We start from the raw sequence: 19,819 nt of genomic DNA, 5'->3' as shown, positions 1-19,819 counted from the left end.
CCACAACCCTCGTATTGGTAGTCGAGTGCCATAGCCACTAAGATATACTTTTATCGAGGCAACAGGCCATTAATTATAACAGATTATTTTTTTATGTTTTATTTATTTTGGTAAAGACAACCTTAACTCGTATCGTTTTGTTTTTTAATGAAGTGTTTCTCAATATCGTTTTTAATCTTCCCAAGATAGCTATTCTTATCGACTTTATGAAAAATATAGACATGACAAGTTAATGTTTATTAATCTCAGTACTTTTCAACAAAAACCTAACTATAACTATCCGTGTTTTAAATAATGTGAAATGGTTTTCCTAACTTATTTCACAGCTGAGGAAGGAATATCTAAGACTGACTTCTGTGTCTACAGTCTTCTTCAGTAACTACAATACAAACATAATCATCTACGTTCTAACCATTTATAAAGAACATATTAACTTTTGGTATGAATGCCATGTTTATTTCAAGCCATAGTGGTTACTACTGATGATATAAAAAAAGAAATGAAACTAATGTAATGATATTTCTATATAATATAATGTCAAGGTTAAATTGAATATATAAATTATTTAGTAATGTCATAATTTTGTAATTAACGGTATTAACTTCTTATCTACCAAAGAAACACTTAATTTTGGAATGTTGTTCATTTGCTTGTATACATTTTAACATTTCAGAACTCTTGAAGTTAGATGAAAGTTTCATTTCAAGGCTCGTTTTGATGGTATAATTAATAATTTATCAACCAATTAACTTTAATACGTAGCAGAACTACCCCCAACTTAAACAAATTTGAAATACATATTTGGATACAACGATTAACTTCACCTATATCTTTAAACAGATGTGTACATTAAAGTGGCAACACCACACAAGTTTTTGGATGATTTTCAGTACTCCAAAGACTTTGGAATCGTAAAAAATCCACATACTTTCAACTCTTTACATAGTTATGTCTAACACCTCTATCCCTTTGACCAAAGTAATACATTGTATTAGATTATTTTATGTTTTACATCTACAAGAGAAAAATTAGTACACCCTGAAGATGAGCAAATCTTTACATGTATTTATTTAAAATGTTAGTTGTTAAACATAAAAGTACATAATGGGCTATCTGTGCTTTGCCAACTTCGGGTAATGAAGCCCGATTGTTGGCTTTATAAGCCCTCAAATTTGTCGCTGAGCCACTGAGGGGCTGAGTAAAATGTAAAAAAAAATCTATAAATAATAATCAACAATAATGAGGTATTGTTTTACCATTTTATGAGACATTTTGTTGAAGTACCCCTTTTGTTAATAGTTTAATTAGTTTGTTTGATTTTGACAAAGATACTAAGGTTACTTACCGCCATTTCTAATTCCGAACCTCCAACAACAGAGCAGGCAAGTGACTCACATCGCCCACCGCTACTCCTGAGCTATTCATTTCTGGCAAATAGTGTGATTGATTGTTGTATTATAACATCCTCCCCTAGATTTAAAAGGGCGAACATGTTCGGCGTTGGGTTTCGATCCCGAAACATGCAGATTGCGAGTCGATCACTTTAACCATCATGCAAGGCTTTGGGAATACTTTATAATATTAACGATATTTTTAAGGGTTGTACTTTACAAAAATTCTCCAAGGCTTAGAGTTAGAAGAAATATTTTTTTTTAACTTTAGAGAGAACAGTTTTTTAATTCTAGCAATGCTATAGTTTGGCACTTCTAGAGCTAATTATTGGAATTTAATAGAAAATGTGTCACAACTGACACACGCGTTTGCAAGACAAACTGAGAAATAGTAATGCATAAATATACTGTAAGAGAAGATTTTATGACGGGGGAATTAGTGATATGTTATAAGTTGGGGGTTAGAGGGATAATCGTTAGTAAACTTGAAACTATTTTCGATGAGTAAGCGCAACTAAAAAGTTTTATATGAACTTAATGTGATTTATATTACAGAAACAAATTCAATGGTTTGTATGTTCTTTTATTAGCTCCCTTCTGTTGATTAATAGGAGTTCAATACAGATGTCCAATAGAATAGTTAGACCTAATTACAAAATTTATGAATCGGGATGACTTGAACTTGTGTAAGGCTTTGATGTCGTAGTTTATAGCATCATTCATTTATATAGCAAAATATATCTGTTTGATTTGAAAGAGATTCATTGAATCGGCCATGAATTAAAGTAGTTTGGGATACATCCAGGGAAGGGAAATCTCAAAATCATCATACGTATAAAGTTATCGCCGATGCCAAACAAAATCAACGCTCCAAAATTTAAAGAACACTACTAGCAAGTATTGCACAAACTCCCATGATGACTTCAGAGACAAATGTATTTAACAACCACGATACTGATTTCCATTTTATTTGTTTATTTTCTCCGCTTCACTAAACAACATTTTAGATATGTTTTGTTTGTTTGTTTGTTCACCAAAATTCTTTATTCACAGGTAGATTAAAGACATTTTTTGGTATTGAATTCCTCGCCCTCTAGTAGCTCAGTGGGAAGTCTAAAGGCTTATAACACTAAAATCCTGGTTTCGATACCCCGTGGTGTGCACAGTGCATATATCCCATTCTGTAGCTTTGTGCTTAACAGCAAACAAAAAACTCGAACCCATATCATAACATAAACTAATCCTCTCGTCGAGCAAAAGATGCCAAACTATTCGTGTACATACTGTAATCGTTCTCACAACACGTAAACTCAACATTTTCCAACCTTTCGATATCTCAAAGGTATCTTTCAGGTCAGGTCATAGATTCCGTATTTCAGAATTAAGTTATGTTAAATAAAACGAGGTTGTTGAGAATAATGTACGATTGTAAAGTGAGATATTTTTCTTTCAATACCAAATAGGAGTAATTACGTTAAAAATATATAGTAGTTATGGGTGATTTACCTCTTTCTTTAAACCATATCATGTTTAATTTCTTTAATAAAAAGGTTTTTATAATAGAACGACAGTGCCAAATAAACAGAGGCCAAATTTCTCTAAGAGGTTATATATGTGTTGCATGTGTGAGACATTTCAACTAATTTACATTATTTTTTTAAACATGTCGTACTATCATTCGAATACTGTTTCTTCAAGTACTGCTATAAATGCTTTAGAATATGTTTTATGTAAATAATCTCTAAGATAAATAGCTGCTTGAATAATGAAACAGTTTCTTTACAATTAATTTGGTTCTTTTGATCCACCTCAAGTATTACTGGCATTGACATTGAATAGTTAATGAGCACTTAGTTACTATAATATATACTTTAAAACAGAAATAGTTAATGAATACTTAGTTACTATAATATATACTTTAAAACAGACTGTAAATAAGGATGTTGTTACTGTATTATTACATTTGTTTAAATTTTTCAGAGTGAGAAATAAAACTCTAGTATAGAACGTAAACAACATCGTTTAAAGTCGAGATGTTTACCTATATTGAAAACAGTGTTACAGAAGCTTGGGTGGAAGTATATAAAATTCGTTTCGGGGGAAATAACAGTAGATTGGCAACGTATGGGCTTAGGATTCTCTGTTTAAGTAAAATGACGTTTTCGAAATCACGCATATGCAAATTTCAACGATAAGTATAAATTACTTTACGAGATTCTTTTGATTGGATACGTTTCTGCTGTACTTTATAGTTTATATATTTTCACTTGATGTTACCAACAAAAATGATATTTTCCCCTTTCTGTATAAATAAGAATATCAAAAGAAGTAGGAAATTGTAATCACGTGAAAGTGATTAAACTCTGTTGCCTATAAAAGGAAGATTAGCGTTTTCAATTGCGTGCCTGCAGCAATAACTAAAATTATGAATTTTAATACTGACATTAGAAAGATTGTTTGTTTGTTTGTTTTGAATTTCGCGCAAAGCTACACGAGGGCTATCTGTGTTGTGCCCACCACAAGTATCGAAAACAGATTTTTTGCGATGTGAGCCCTCAGAATTATCGCTGAGTCATTTGGAAGCGAGTTTATTTTACTAACAAATACTCGTATTCCGACTAATTTTATTGTTTGAATTTTGCGCAAAGCTACACCAGGGCTATCTGTGCTAGCCGTCCCTAATTTAGCAGTGTAAGACTATGAGAAGGGAACTAGTCATCACCACCTACCGCCAACTCTTGGGCTACTCTTTTTAAACAACGCGTAGTGGGATTGACCGTCACATTATAACGACCTCACGGCTGAAAGGGGGGAGCATGTTTGGTGGGATGGGGGATTCGAACCCGCGACTCTCAGATTGCGAGTCGTGTGCCCTAATCACCTGGCCATGCGGTCCGTATTTCGACTAGAAGCTAAGTTTGATATTAGTTTATGAAAACAAGCAGATAACGCACATTACAAATTGTATTCTTTTACCCATTTCAAACCTTAGTTGATTTTGTTTTAAAGAGATGAGCGAAAATAAACACATTTTCATAAGACTGTTCAAAGATTTCGGTGATGTAAATACCTACAAGCAAGAGGAATATTACGCTGTTCACGTCGAATTACTCTTACTTAACCTTACTAGAAATGGTCAGCTTCTACAGTCCGTTTGTAATTTTTAGATTTGTCTCTCTTGATTTTTTTTCTCCTTAAACAAATGATGCCCTGTGCAACTTTATTATTTTTACTAGTTCTCAGTCAACCTTTTTTATTTGTTATTGGGGATAAATATCTTCGGGAGGAGGGGTCTGCTTTTTTAGTTGCTTTTTATTAACTCCAAAATACTTTTTTTGGTAATATAAGTAGTTGTACGAAAAAACTTACAGAAACTTGTTTGAATGTTTCAAAGTTTCAGTACTTTCTAAAGAAAGCAAGACACTAATGAGTTTCGCTAAATGCTAATTACATTAATTAGTCTGGTTTAACCAAACAATTTGGCCTTATCTAAAGACAAGTTTTGTTGCTCTTAAGGCTTACGACATCAAGTGGGTGGAGTAGAAAATGCCAGTTTATCTGGTTAAGACAACCAAAAAAAAAGGACGAAAAAGTTCTGTGAAGAATCCGTAAATGGAGAAAAGTTTTCTAAAAAAAGAAATCTAATCTTTTCCAAAATCCCTGTTTAATAGACAATGCTAATAATGACAAAGAAACTATGGCTAGTTGTAGAATGTAGATAAAAACCAAATCCTGCAGTAAAAATGCATTATTTTTATTTGATGCAGTGGTTTCCAATCTAGTCACACTTTGAAATTATATAAAATTTGCATTCTTACATCTAACTTGTACTGCACAATTTATTTGTTTATCAGAAATAACATCTTTTCAATACTCCACTAATATATAATATAACACAATACAATCTAATTAACTGATAGTGGCTAACTGTGTTAGAAATTAGATCAGGGTGACATTTTGCAGAACAATCTGACTAATGTAAAAACACTATTAGGTATTTATATTTATTATGGGTTTTAATACAGTTTGGTTTGTCAAACGTATATTGAACAGAAAAAGTGTTATAGATAGCTGTTTCTGTTTTAAACAGTACTGAATAATCTTAGCTCAGGTAAAGAATATTTTTCTTCTTACAGGTGTTTGAAAAATTCGATTATATGGAAAAACATTAATACAAGTTCATTTTCTGCTGTTATCAGGGAACAAACATTTATAGCCTTAGTACATCTTTATTTCCAATGTTCATGAAAAAGAAACGAAAACAAATTAATTAGACTAGTTTTCTGTAGAATTACCAACTTTAGTAATATCAGTAAAGTAGACTAGGAATTTTAGAGTTTGAATACTCTTAATTTCTTTGCAAATGTGTCTCTCAATTCTTTGCATGTAATTTAAAATCCAACGGACATTATGTAAAATCTTGTGGTGTATAACGCTTAAATTGGCAAATCATGATTCATTATCAGCTAAGATGTGTTATATTATAGCTCAATAATGCTGGTAATACGTTTTATAACACTTTTCTTTCCTGCTTAACATGAGTTTGCGAGAATAAGAGTGTATGTTGGATTTCAACTAAGTTAGTTACTGTACGCCGTTAACAAAGAGGTATATTTTGCTCAGTGCCAGAGCTAAACAAACTGACTGTTTCAAAACGTACAAGTTCTTGGTTGTATCGGTTGGTTATAAACATAAAGACTAACGGCGTAAACAGCCAACTAACATAAAGTAAACAAATGCTTGAAACACGAATTTAAATGATTCTCAATTAATAGCTGTATCGGGCTAGTGAAGGATGATATTATAAAATATTATTATCAGTGTTTATTAATACATTCAGTAACCCTAAAAATTGAATGCATGTGTTACATGAGAATGTGTATACACACTAGTCTCTTAAGTAATTATGTCGTTTTATATGACAGTTCGCCTTCTATCACATCGTACATTTTATACACTTTACCTTGAAGATGGACTGCCAATATAATACACTGCAGAAAACTGACTCACTTATACTTTAAAAGCAAGGTTTGTGAAATAACACTTCTGCGAGATACATCTAAAAAACACTACATTTACATCTTTCATATACATTTGTCGTTTTTTTAAGCTTCACTCTTAGAGCAGAGAATTCTTATCTTTTTAATAATATGAAGTACTAATGTTGAAATAAAGAAATGATTAAACCCTTTGCTTTTAGAATAAGAAAAGTCTACATGATTCCTTTCAACATTTTGCAAGAGAAGAACTGGAATATCTACTAGCTTCTTAATATTAAGATGATCAATATAATTATTTAGAGTATTTGTTATGCATCGATTATTTGATAATGTTTAACCTGAACTCAGGTTTAAACTCAAGCACATACCATAATTAATTTCTCATATTTATTTGTTTGTAGTTAAATACAACGCCACACAATGGGCTATCTGTGATGTGCCCACCACCGGTATCGAAATCAGGTTTTTAGCGTTATAAACCTTTAGGCTTACCGCTGAGTCACTGGAAGGAAATCATGTTTAATTTGAACTCACGTTTAAAGCCAAGCACGTACGATTATTAATTAATCATGTCTAATCTGAGCTTAGGTTTAGAGCCAAGCACGTACAGCAATTAATTAATCGTGTATAATCTGAACTCAGGTTTAGAACCAAGCACGTACAGTAATTAATTAATCAGGTCTGATATGAACTTTTCGATTTGGATTTTTAAACATAAGGGTTTGGGAAGATTGGTTTAAGAAGATATACTTTACATCGTAATTGATAATTTTTTGAAATATATTTTATATATCGTATTTTCACTTTGAATAAGACAAAATGCTAGTAACAAACTACACAAAAATTGCTCAGAAAACAAACAAACAAAAACGCTTTACTGCTGATCTTTTAAACAATTTTCGTGTTTGGAAACAAAATATATTCATACAGATATTTTGAGTAAGAACATTCTTTTAACACAATTAATTTATGTAATTTTAATAAAAAATAAATATTATATTATTATATTTAATATACTTAATATGCGAATATTTCAGATAAGGTTAATTATTATAGACAGAATTATTTACGATTCTAAGAAATCCGTGGTAAAACTAGGGACAACAGAAATATATACAGTATATATATATAACAGAATTAATGTTCTACTCTACTCCAAATACAGTGTAATATTCCCTTTTATGTTTGTTGTTAAGCAAACAAAGCTACATATTGAGCTAACTGTGCTCTACTATCTGTAACAAAACTCGATTTTTAGCGTTATTAAGCACTCAGACTTACTGCTGAGCCAGCCGGGGTTATTCCTTTTTACGCCTGCGTGCTTCTCTAGTATAAATGATAAGATTTGTATACCATACAGAAAGTTTCGTTTAGATTATTCTACTGAAAGTACAAACGATTATAAAGAACGTCGGTACTTGAATACAATATGTTGTAAACCAATGTTTGCTCCGGAAGTAATAATAACAGGTGAATGAAAATTCACCCTAAAAGTGCTAAACAGATTTATTTGGTATTTTTACTCTAAAAACATGGGCTAAACGCAAGGTCAGCTATCCCAAGGTTCAGGTATAACCATCCTAATTTAGAACTGGTAACCAGAGGGAGAACAAACAGTCAGCATCTCCATACCCCATAAAGCTGTTCTTTACTGTATAGCGAGGTGGACTGCTACTTTAAAAATGCTCCTACAGCTGAAAGTGCGGCATAACACGTTCTCGAGCTGTGGACCTTTCGATCTGTAGGTCATGTCCGGTCTGTATTGTCACTTAATTATTTTAATGAATCTCACGAACACAATATCTTATAAAATTATTTTATCATTCGAATAATGTTATGACGGAAATATATTGTCTATGTATGCTGTTTTGATATTCACTTTTCTTTACACGCTTCTCAGATAAAATACATTTTTTTTATAAAAAGACTGATGCAGTTCAAATCCTTTGGAAGGACTTTAGGAAGAGCTCAGATTAGTTTTATTCTGATCAACATATCAAATAATGTTGAAATCATATGTCAAATGACTTGCATAATATATATATTGAAATATCTAATAAAATTTCTGGTGCCCAGTATAACCACAGTAGGTAGGGTCTGGTAGTTGTTTATATTGTTCTGGTTAACCAATCTCTCATTACCACTGTCTGTCTTACGCGAAGAAGTCAGATAAACACAGTGTACTTTGTCGACTTCCCACACTGATTATAAACGAAACTATTTGATGACACGTCCTTGATGTTTAAGTATTATGCGTACTACTGTTTTATGAACAGTAGCTTCCAATAATCTGATTATGCACACTACTCTCTTAGGAACAGCAACTTTCAATAATCTGATTATACACATTACTGTCTTATGAACAGTAACTTTCAATAATCTGATTATGCACACAATTGTCTTATGAACAGTAACTTTCAATAATCTGATTATTGTTTTTATTTTCATTTTGACCTTAGCCCATCGAATTAGGGGTCGGCCGGTATTTGTGTAAACCAAGAATTTTTATATCCGGATGGCTCGCCTACTCAGCAACCATCTAGGACGAATATGTTCAGTGACGGGCATTCGAACTCGCGACCTTCAGATTGCGAGTACAGCCCCCTTAACCACCAGGTCATGCCAGACCCTCATAAAACAGTAGTGTGCATAAACCCAATTATGAAATTTGCTGTAAATAGAAAAGTAGTGTGCAAGTGTGGCAGGTGTTAAAATGTATTAAGCCTGATCATGTTTGCACCAGTTCATAAACAAAATATATTTTATCAGAAAAGTTAGTTTTCGCCCTTAAATTTAAATCTAATATCTATCATTATGATACAAAAGATAGTCAGATTTATGAAAGTTACTACTCATAAGATAGTAGTATGCATAATCAGATTTATGAATGTTGCTGCTCATAATACAGCAGTGTGCATAATCAAATTTAAGAAAGTTGCTGTTCGTAAGACAGTAGTGTTCATAATCCGGTTTATGAAGGTTACTATTCATAAAGAAGAGCCAGCCTGGTATTTTGTTGTGGATTTATAAAAAACAAACAGAAAAAAAAGAACGAGAAGACGTTTGCCACCATTTTCGAGATCTAGGTCGCTAGACCAGATCCGTGATTGGACCATGACCTGACCCTAGACCATGAGAGCAAACATGGATAAGTTAACTTGTTGAAGCAATGAAACATGCTCGAAATGTTTTAGATGTGGTTGTGAATATGATAGTTTAGCGATTAAGCTAAACCATGGGTTCAGGTTGGATGAGGGAAGAACTTATTCAAAGATATCCCAATCGATATGACATAGCAGCTGAATCGGAGATTCGTCAATTGACTGCTGCTTTGATAGAGAAACATGAAAAAACAAGCACAATATTATCATTATCTTCATAAATGGGGAATAGAATCATACACAAGAAATAATTAGTTTCAATATTTTGTGAAACAAACGGCACGGTAAAGTCCAAAGATGCAGTGTTGAAGTTGAGGTGGATGCACGATGCATTACAAAACGATGTCCCATCCGATTCTCAAATCAAAATGCCGTTTTTGCAATGAAGAGTAAAAATGAAAAGGATGGTATAATGCCCAGTATGGTACCACCATAGTATAATCCATAGAGATTTCACCATGTCATATCTTCATCAATACTTAGTTTATTTTCGTCTTAGAAGTTTGGCCGAGCTTCATTCATCGAGATCTATCGAAATAACACTAAATCATATTTTCGGAAAGACCCCCCCCCATGTTGACTATTCGACGATCACAAATAAAAGATGCTGGGATGGCTTGTATGACAGGTGTTAATAATGAAGTTTTGGATAATATGAAAGATGGATTAGTTTGTCTGTAGTTTAAGCACAAAGCTACAAAGTAGGCTATCTGTGCTTTGCCCACTACGGGTATTGAAACCCGTTTTGTAAGTCCGCAATCATATCGCTGTGCCACTGGGAGGCATGAAAGATGGAAACGAATGGGTTCTCACTGTAATCAGTTAAAATATTACTAAATCAGTTAGGAAACTGGTTTAATAATATCGCACATGAAGTGCGATACCAGTGCATGAAATATGTTTTAGTAACACTGAAAACACCAGTAAGATGAGCCATTTGCGAAACAATTTCAAAGAAAAAATAACTATTGCATCTTCCTATTAACATGAAGTATGCGCTTGTTGAAAAACGTAAACATATACAATTTATACTAATAAATATTTCATCGGTTTTTGAGGCTTTTATCAAAAAAATATTATGACAGTTTTGTTATTTTCAAAGGTAAATTTTGTCAATTAATTTGACGTAATATGGAATATCATTAATAATTTACATATAACCAATAAAATTATGCAAACAGCAGAATTTGTCGTATTCTGAAATATTGAATGCTGTCATATACAAATGCAATTTTAAGCTTTTAATATTTGTTCTGTTTGTTTGTTTGTTTTATAGCATAGCTACATTGGGCTACATGCTGTGTTTACCGCGATTAATTGAACACCTGGTTTTAGCGTTGTAAGTCCGTAAGTTACCGCTGATCCATCGTGGGACTTCATATTTGTAACATTATGTAATGAGTTATAGGAAATGGTCCTTGAAATACGATTATCTTAAGTTTCTATGTATATTCTCAGAAAGACTGGTGGGCAGTCGCACAGCAAAACATCGTAAAAAGTGTAACTAATGAGTTACTTGAGTTTTAAACCTTGATGTTTGGTATCAGAAATATTTATGTAAAGTCATACTATATTTCTTGAATAAAGCTGTAAACTCACCATGATCCAGAGTCATAGAAGATTTTAAAGTATAAAACGTAATCTTCCTGAAAATGACAAAAGTGGAATGTTTTGTTAGTAAAATATCCAGGTAAATTATTAATTGTTGTTTTGTGAATATACTCTATGGGCATCAATGATTGTAAATTCTTAATTCGCTACAAAATTAGGAAGGAATAAATAATTCACCTCAGCTTGATAACTAATATAACCCGGACTTCCCATTGTTCGAAATATTTCGCTGTACATATAGCAACCTCCTAAGATGTAATTTTCTCTTCATGTTTTGTATTTTTCATATTTGATATTTCATGAGTGGTTGATAATCGTCACCTTTCTACAGTCACCAACACCATCATAGTATATGATGGATTAAGTGTTTTGTGTGTTTTTTTATCTTTGATATTTGTTATTTGTGTAAACCAATAAATAAGACGTGTTTGTTTGTTTGCATGTTTTAACGCAAAGTTACAGAATGGACTATCTGGCATCTGTCCACCGCAGTGAATAGAACCCTGGATTTTAGCGATACAAATCCGTAAGCGTACGGATGAGCCACTGAGGACAATAGTTAAAGAACTGTTATTATGTGATGTAGATTTTAAACACGAGTATACTAAGTAGCACGATCCAGATTAAATTCACAGTCTTATGGCGATTTTGAGATTGATGTATTTATAAGAGTTGGACATTACAAATGAAGAAAGGAGCTAAATTCGGACTCGCTTGTGCTGGTAAATTTGTTTAAAGAAGGCTTCATCATCCGTAACATCTTTTGTATTTTGGCCGACAGCAAGACAGCAAAGAAAACCTGTGTTTTTGTGTTTACAAGCAACGTATTTGATGGATTGTGTATATGACAAACACAAAAGAAAAATACCTTAAAATATAAATACTATATTTTGAGTAATTTTCAAAGCTTCTACACCATAGTTAAATTTATACAGAGTGTTGTATTAAAACGACTTTTAACATATAAATCAGAAAGTCACGTGACAAATACAGCTGTTATAAGGTATGTTATAAGGTATGTATCAGAACTATATTCCTACGCAAAATATTCCTACACTCAGATCACAAAGATGTATTAAGATCCGGGATCTAGAATTTCTAAGACAGGGATATCTCTTGTACTTAATGATATTGAACAAGAAAGAAATATAGACTCATTTGGGACACCAGGACCATACAGAAAGAGAAATACAAAAAGTCGTGTCACAGCCTGGTAACTACAGTGTGGCGCCTTATAACAATTGGAAATTCCACGAATATAAAGGTCAGTGGAAAAAGCCGTACACGTGTGACATTACCTAAGTAACAGTACGCCAAATAATAAAGAATGATTTTCATTTTGAAAAAAAAAAAATCGACCCAAGTTCCGTGTACACAAACTGCTCCACAATATATCCGTTCTAGTTTGGCATACCCCAAGCACCTAAAGGTTGAAACAGGAATTAAAGCTATTTCATACTAAGACACATTATTCAAGTCGCTGGATTTCTGTGCGATCAGACTATTGAAACGGGTAATAGGAAATTGTCGCCCTCGTAAACTACATGGATTATGGAAAGCCACCTGGGAGGAGTGGTGTGATTTGGACATGACAGACTATTTTGGGTTGAAAACTTCGCTACAGAGCTATTGTAAATATGCACGGTCATCAGACAGACCATAACCGGACGTGACGACACGGAGTGTAACGACGTGATGATTTTCCAGGATCGTTTTAATACAATGTACATGACCTTTCTAGATATTTACAGAATGGGTATCAGATTAATAAATATTTATAATTAAATTCTGACTATACTTCTTTTACTATTTTTACACAAAATTGCTAATTACCCTTTTACTGACACTGATTTTGTTACATTTGTTTAATACGTGAGAAATGGATGATGAAAGCTACCGAATTAAAAGAACGTTCGACCAAAATGGTAACGCAGTTGATTTGATTTGTAAACTATAGTTGGTGTGTACAGGTAGCTCTGAGTGTGTACAACCAAATGTTATTCATGATTTACCTTAAGCTAAGTGCATATATTTAAATATTTCTGTCTGACGATGGAATGAATGGTTAGAATTTAGAGGATAGAATTTAGTTATCATATTGTATGACATTCTTCATTTCTTATTGTTTTATATGGATTTTAACACGAAGTATAATTTGGTGTAACTATATCAGGAAGGGTGTTTCTTATTTTGACAGATGTTTCTCCTAATCTTATGCGTTGCATAAGCTTAACCGAAAACAGTTATCCTCGCGAATACTCTTGATTTATTTAGAATTAATTGAAATGGTTGAACTATATATTTATCCTCTCGCTCCCCTCTTTCTTTCACTTTACACTCTTTGTACTTTATTTTCTATTGGTTGGTTGAAATATTTTTAATCTATTGCTGATGTTTTATTTTGTGAAAATAAATGCGTTTCCTCTCTCCTACATACCCTTCCTTACGTTTCTTCATCGTACTTTTACTTTAATGCTCTTGTAGTTGCTCCTTCTATACCGATATTTTATACAGATCCGAAATTAACTGGTTTATTAGGCCCTTTTCAGAAACGGCTACAATGCCATACCCCATAAATGTTTATAGAAATATGAAAGTGTGTGAAAAAGCAATACAATTTCCAATAGATGTTTGCATTTTTACCACAATGAGTGCCATAGACAGAAGATTCATAAACCATTGTTTTTCTAGTATATTACTGTTGGTTGAACTATACAGGTAATCCAAGTAACGTAGTTGTAACTTGACGTGAAAATTGAGGTTATCATTATCAGCGAACACAGCAGTTTATCAATAGAGATTGATAACCACTGTAATTACTTTTCTGCTTTTAGGGAACTTATTAAGCTGCTTATCCTACCTCAATATTGCTTATGTTTTCAAGGATACTACTTAGAAAACGCACTCAGGATGACCTGAAATAAAATATTAATCTGTGATATACCGATGTGTAACTAGAGACTTTGTCGGTGTGTAAGTAGAAAACCTAACCCGCCTATACATCTGTGATAATAGATAGCATGTTTGTTTGTGATGTAATAGATTCACGGCACTAGAAATAATTTTATTTCGAAACTTTATTTAAAAACTATCTGGCTGATATATTATGAAAAAAAATTATGACTGTAAACTCATATTACGTTTGCTAGATAATACAATTTCAAGAAAGGGTTCAATGAGCTCTGACAACCAATAATTGTATAGGGTTCTATATATATATATATATATATATTCTAATTTTACTAAAACCATTGCTACTTACTACAGCGTACTTACGTTTCTGGGAAATCTCAAAGGGGTCATCGTTCTTGACAACATCAACACGTGGTTTTATCCTGAAACGAGCGTGTGTAGCATTGTTATTGTGGAGATATACAGCGTATTTAAAAGCAGTTTCCAGTTCTACAGTGTCTTCGGTAAAAATAGCACCTAACAAGAAAAAATAAAATAGAAAGTTAAATTATAGGTACTGTAAATGGTAATTATTCTTGGATAAATAAAACAATTTGGCTATATTTATCATGAAGAGAAAATAAAGAATTTTCCATCTTATACTATCTTAAAACTCTCATATTTATTTCTCAGATCATCATTATATTACTTTGTGTAGAAGAAGCAGTTCATAATCAAGTTTCATTTAAAACAAATCGTATGTGCTATTTAAGATATATGATTTCGTAAAAAATACAGGCTACACACACATAAACTGCACGTGTGGATATATAGATAAGTATATATAAAAGGGACATAGTAGATGGATATCCTGTTGGATTATTACGATTTCTAACTTAAAAAGCGGGTTTCACACTTCTCAGAGAAATCATAAAAATAACTTATCTATGTGGAATAAATAAATACATTAATATAAAGTTCATAGAGCGTAAATATCAATAACTATAAACATTTTGATTACAGTAAATCTATATAAACATATAATGAACTATTGCTTTTCATTTACTTGTTCATTCATAAAATAGTCTGATTTGGAAACTTTACAGCCACAATCTAGCTTAAGCAGTATTTTAATATATTAATTGTATAGCTAACCATATTCACTCCATTAATCCAATTTTGAAAATGTATATGGTGATTTTTTTTTGTCAGTTTATGGGGCTTTTTTTTAATTTTCTTATATAAATGGCTTAAATTTGTTTACTAAAAGACATTAATACAAATATATGAGATTCCGCACAAATATACAAGAAAGCATTAACAAACGGATACAATAAAAACTCAGTTATACATTTCGACTGATTTTTAAACTAAACATGTGTTTCATTTCAATGTAAGTTGTAAGACATTTTGACTTAGTTATTTTACAATTCTGATTTTCTAATTAATAATTTTCTTGGGTTACATGTTATAAAACTTGTCCAGAATTTACTATATAAATAATAAATTTTTAAGAAATAATATTTGTTTTACAAATTAGCTTCATATATGTTATTTAGCAATTAGCTGATTTTAGCTATACTATTGAAATGTTAGTTATGCTGTGAATTGTTATGTGTTACATAAAACCTAACTTACCTTTTTAGTAATAAACCATAACAGTACACTAGTCTAGGCAATAATCATTCCACCTTCGATATACGCTGCAAAAGTAATGTTGTTGTAAATTAACACAACATTGTGCTATTTCACAACAACATAAACCGTGTTCCTCAAACGCAGACTTGTATGAAATACAGTATAACACAACCGAATGTTGTAGTCATATAAACACATAAATGGCTTGTGGTTTTCAAATCAAAGCTTACTTATTTCAAAATATCTTTGCTTTGTAAAATTTATATTTTCATTATGTTTATATCGACTGTATAAAATTCACAACAAAGATTGTTAATCTGCCAAAACATTTATTTTCTGTTTTGTTAGCTCACAATGATTGTTTTGTTTTTAGCTCAATTTGTGTTTGTATTCATTAAAATACCCGATTTATGTTTTATTTTAACGCAAGTGTTTGTTTTTTCATTTTACATTGTAACACTTAAAGAATGTGTTTAATAATTTTTTTATTGTTTGTTTATTTGAAGTTAAGCACAAAGCTACACAATGGGCTATTTGTGCTCTGCCCACAACGGGTATCGAAACCCTGTTTCTAGCTTTTAATAAGTTATATTTTAAAGAACTACTGGCAAAATACTAAATCACTTATCAGTGTCATTTTCAACCTCAAAAATGTGTGACGAATTTATAGATATATTATTGATACAAAAACTAACATCCATTAACACGATTTTTTATGTTTAAAGAAAGTGACGATTGATTAAGAAGTAAAATAGTCCACTTATCTATTGTTTTGAAAGAGAAAAAAAAGAGCTTTCGTTCAATTAACCAGTTATCGTATGCCTTGAAAACATGAAAATAAATAATCAGTTTCTCATCATGCAGAGCTGAGCACGGACTAGCGATTAATGTGTCAGACTGTGAATACGAGAGCCTGTCTTTCGAGCCCCCCTTACCGCCAAAGAAAATCCTGACTCTGAACTTTGAGGGTTATGGATGTGTTAAAAGAGTGGCAGTCAAATCCACTATTCGATTAGAGTAGCCCACAAACTGACGATGGGTGGTGTTGACTAATTGCTTTCCCTCTATAAGCTATTATTTCAAAATTAAGGACAGCTAACACAGATATTTATGGAATGTTACTTCATTATGAACTGCCTTTCATGCAACACATGGACACCTAAGTTTCAGGCATAGTTCATATTTAATTTGGAACTATTGACCAAAGAGAGAAGGCAACCAATCAGTACTATCCACCACCTATGAGGCTACTCTTTCTGAATAGTGTGATCAATTGTTACACTTATAACACTTACAACAGGAATAAAAGTACTTAAGCCTGTGATGTTAATTTTATCATCCGTCAAATTATGTACTTCATCATTACATATTCCCAAAGAATGGATATTTAATTTCATGAGCTTCTTAATCCATAATAAATAAATATATGTTACAATAATCATATACGTTTCAAATTTGCACCGAAAGGGAAATAAAACACAGATGCTCGAAAATATAGACAATACATTTGAAATATTATTTATTATGTTTTGTTTCAGTCAAATAGTGTTCTGTTTATAGAATTATAAAAACAGCAAAAGCTACAAATGTATTAATTGAAAAAAGACTTACAAATACAAATTATCACAATAACAATAATTAACTGAAATTGAGGTACATATTTTATTTCACTTAACTTGTTGTTTTCTACACGTTATAAAATTCAATGATTATCCATATTGTTTCCGTTTATATTTTAATGTTTTCAAAACAACAATGGAGAGCGAAAGATAACAATGTTATAAATGATGAAAAATGCCATGGTTTACACTAAAATGATTAGAGATATGAAAATACTGTTTATTGTTAATAATATGAAAAGAAAGCTCAATTATACAATATATTTTTGATGTTATTGGGTACTCATTATTTTAGTTGTAATTTTGAAAGTATTGTATTATATAAACAACAGATATTAAAATATAAGGAAATACTATAAGATAAAATACATATTCTACATTCTATAAAACAGAGAAATGCTTGTTAAATAAAATTTAGTCATTCAAATAAAATTAAAATAAACTATTTAATTGTATTAACTTTCAGACAATTCTTTCGTATATATATCTGAATGGCCAGCAGTTTAAAAAAGGTCTTTGTGGGGTTTTAACAGGAGAAACTATAGTTTATTGAAACACTGTAGGTTAAGTTACACATTTTTATCACGTATAAAAATAACGTTTAAGAAACACGCTTGGCAAGTATGTATTTTATATAACAACTAGCAATTGTGTACGAAATATAAGAAGTACTAAAAGTGAAAAAATTCCGTAGGTAAAAATAAGTTACCAATTTAAGTGTTAGAGCCACCAGTCATATTGGCGGTGTAATTTAAGACCTTTTTCCTATTGCTAATACCACCCTTCCTATTCCGCCTTCAAATTTCACTATTTACACAAATTGAAACTTTATAGCTTTAATATTGCTTCGATTTTATCTTTGCTCAGTTCTCTTAGAAACATGGAGATACGCCCGTTTTAACTTTCAAACCCGAATTAAATCACCATAGAAGTAGACACAATTGTCACTGGAGTATAAAATTAAATAGATTAATTTGGTTGGGTAAAGAGCTTTTGCTTGTACAGCCTGACACGTTTCGACCCATTAACTTGATTATCCTGCTCACTAATTGCTTCGAATAATCTGAACAAAGCCATAAGGTCTTATGTGATCCATGTACTGTAAGAGAATGATACTATACTAATCTTGTTTGATTAAAGCACGTAGAAAATAAGTTATGTTTTAGATTAATTATGAAAAGAAAAACAATATCATTGTGAGGTAACTAAAACATTAAGCTTTTCAAAGGAGACCCCATCACACAACCTCATTTACGGCACTCGTGCTGGGTGCTGGTGTTATAGCAAATGTCTGAACATATTTCGAATAACAAACCTCTTTCTTTCCCTATACGAACTTATACAGTTTCGAATGGAATGTCAAGTGGTACATACAAATCTAAATAATTAAACTTAGCAGCAATATAAAAGTCAACATTATAATATTTTTCATAGCTTTGTAAGTGCAGGAAAATAAATATTTGAGTTGAGCATTTTTTTTTTCCTCAGCACTTAACCGTCTTCGGTTTTTTTCAGTCTCAACTGGACTTCCTGATAACATAAAGAGAAGGAACATTGTAATGACAAAGCTCTAAATATGTTGAATGACACTCAGGAATACTTGTTGCTGAAAGGCACTGCAGTCTATGACAGTGAAAAAATCTAACTTTAAATGATTAACTAAATATCTTTGGAAATTTGCACATGTCTCAATGTATTTAGAGCATTAAGACTTTTCACATCAGAAGAACATGTTCATCAATTAAGTATTCGAGTGACATTGGATTAAAATTTATAAATATTCAAGAGGTTATAATCTACAGAGAATCGAAACTTTTGTACATAGCTGATAGCATGGATGTACGATATGTTTGACTCTTTTCGCTACAGTGAAGCTTTTTATATCTCTCACATAGTTGATCGCGAGATTGCTTAAGAAATAGCATTTTGCTCCACGCTTCCTCAATTCAAAGATTTATTCAGTATGCTGCTTTCTTAATAGAATCGCAAACTTCTCATGTGTCACTACTACAATGAACCAGAGTACATAATGACAAGGTAGAATAAATTGCGTTCTTTAGACTGACGCTTTTTCATACTTTTTGTCACTTTGACGTCAGTCGTTTTTTTTTATTATTGGAAGAATCACACTCCAGAAATTCTCCAGAAATTAATCATTCATGTTCAAGCAGGAAATAGCATCATGTTTATTTCAAAGCAAAATTAACCACTCACTTAGAATAAGTATCTGTTTCTAATTATGCACAAAGCAACACAAGGGCTTGATCGTAATATATATATATATACACACACACATAAATATATATAATAATACTAATTATAAATCAATTTATTCCTCAGGAATCGTCCCGGCATGGCCAGGTGGCTAGGGCGCTCGACTCGCAATCTGCGGGTCGCGGATTCGAATCCCCGTCTCACCAAACATGTTCACCCTTTCATCCATGGGGAGTTATAATATGTCGGTCAATCCCGCTGTTCGTTGGTAAAAGAGTAGCCCAAGAGTTGGC

The 19,819-nt window shown here is 31.9% G+C and overlaps 1 protein-coding gene across 3 annotated transcripts in view; it reads right to left on the bottom strand.

Moving 5' to 3' along the window:
• Positions 1-19,819, bottom strand: part of LOC106458488 (glutamate receptor 1-like) — a 134,272-nt gene that overhangs the window by 96,518 nt on the left and 17,935 nt on the right. For all 3 annotated transcript variants that reach the window (XM_022384721.1, XM_022384720.1, XM_022384722.1), the window contains exon 2: positions 14,440-14,592. In XM_022384721.1, the coding sequence (XP_022240429.1) occupies positions 14,440-14,592 (153 nt within the window). The remainder of the gene's footprint in view (positions 1-14,439; positions 14,593-19,819) is intronic.

The sequence above is a fragment of the Limulus polyphemus genome, unplaced genomic scaffold (assembly GCF_000517525.1).
Source record: "Limulus polyphemus unplaced genomic scaffold, Limulus_polyphemus-2.1.2 Scaffold473, whole genome shotgun sequence".
Lineage (NCBI taxonomy): Eukaryota > Metazoa > Arthropoda > Merostomata > Xiphosura > Limulidae > Limulus > Limulus polyphemus.
The sequence above is the reverse complement of the archived record's forward strand: the minus strand, read 5'-3'. Positions and strand labels throughout refer to the sequence as shown.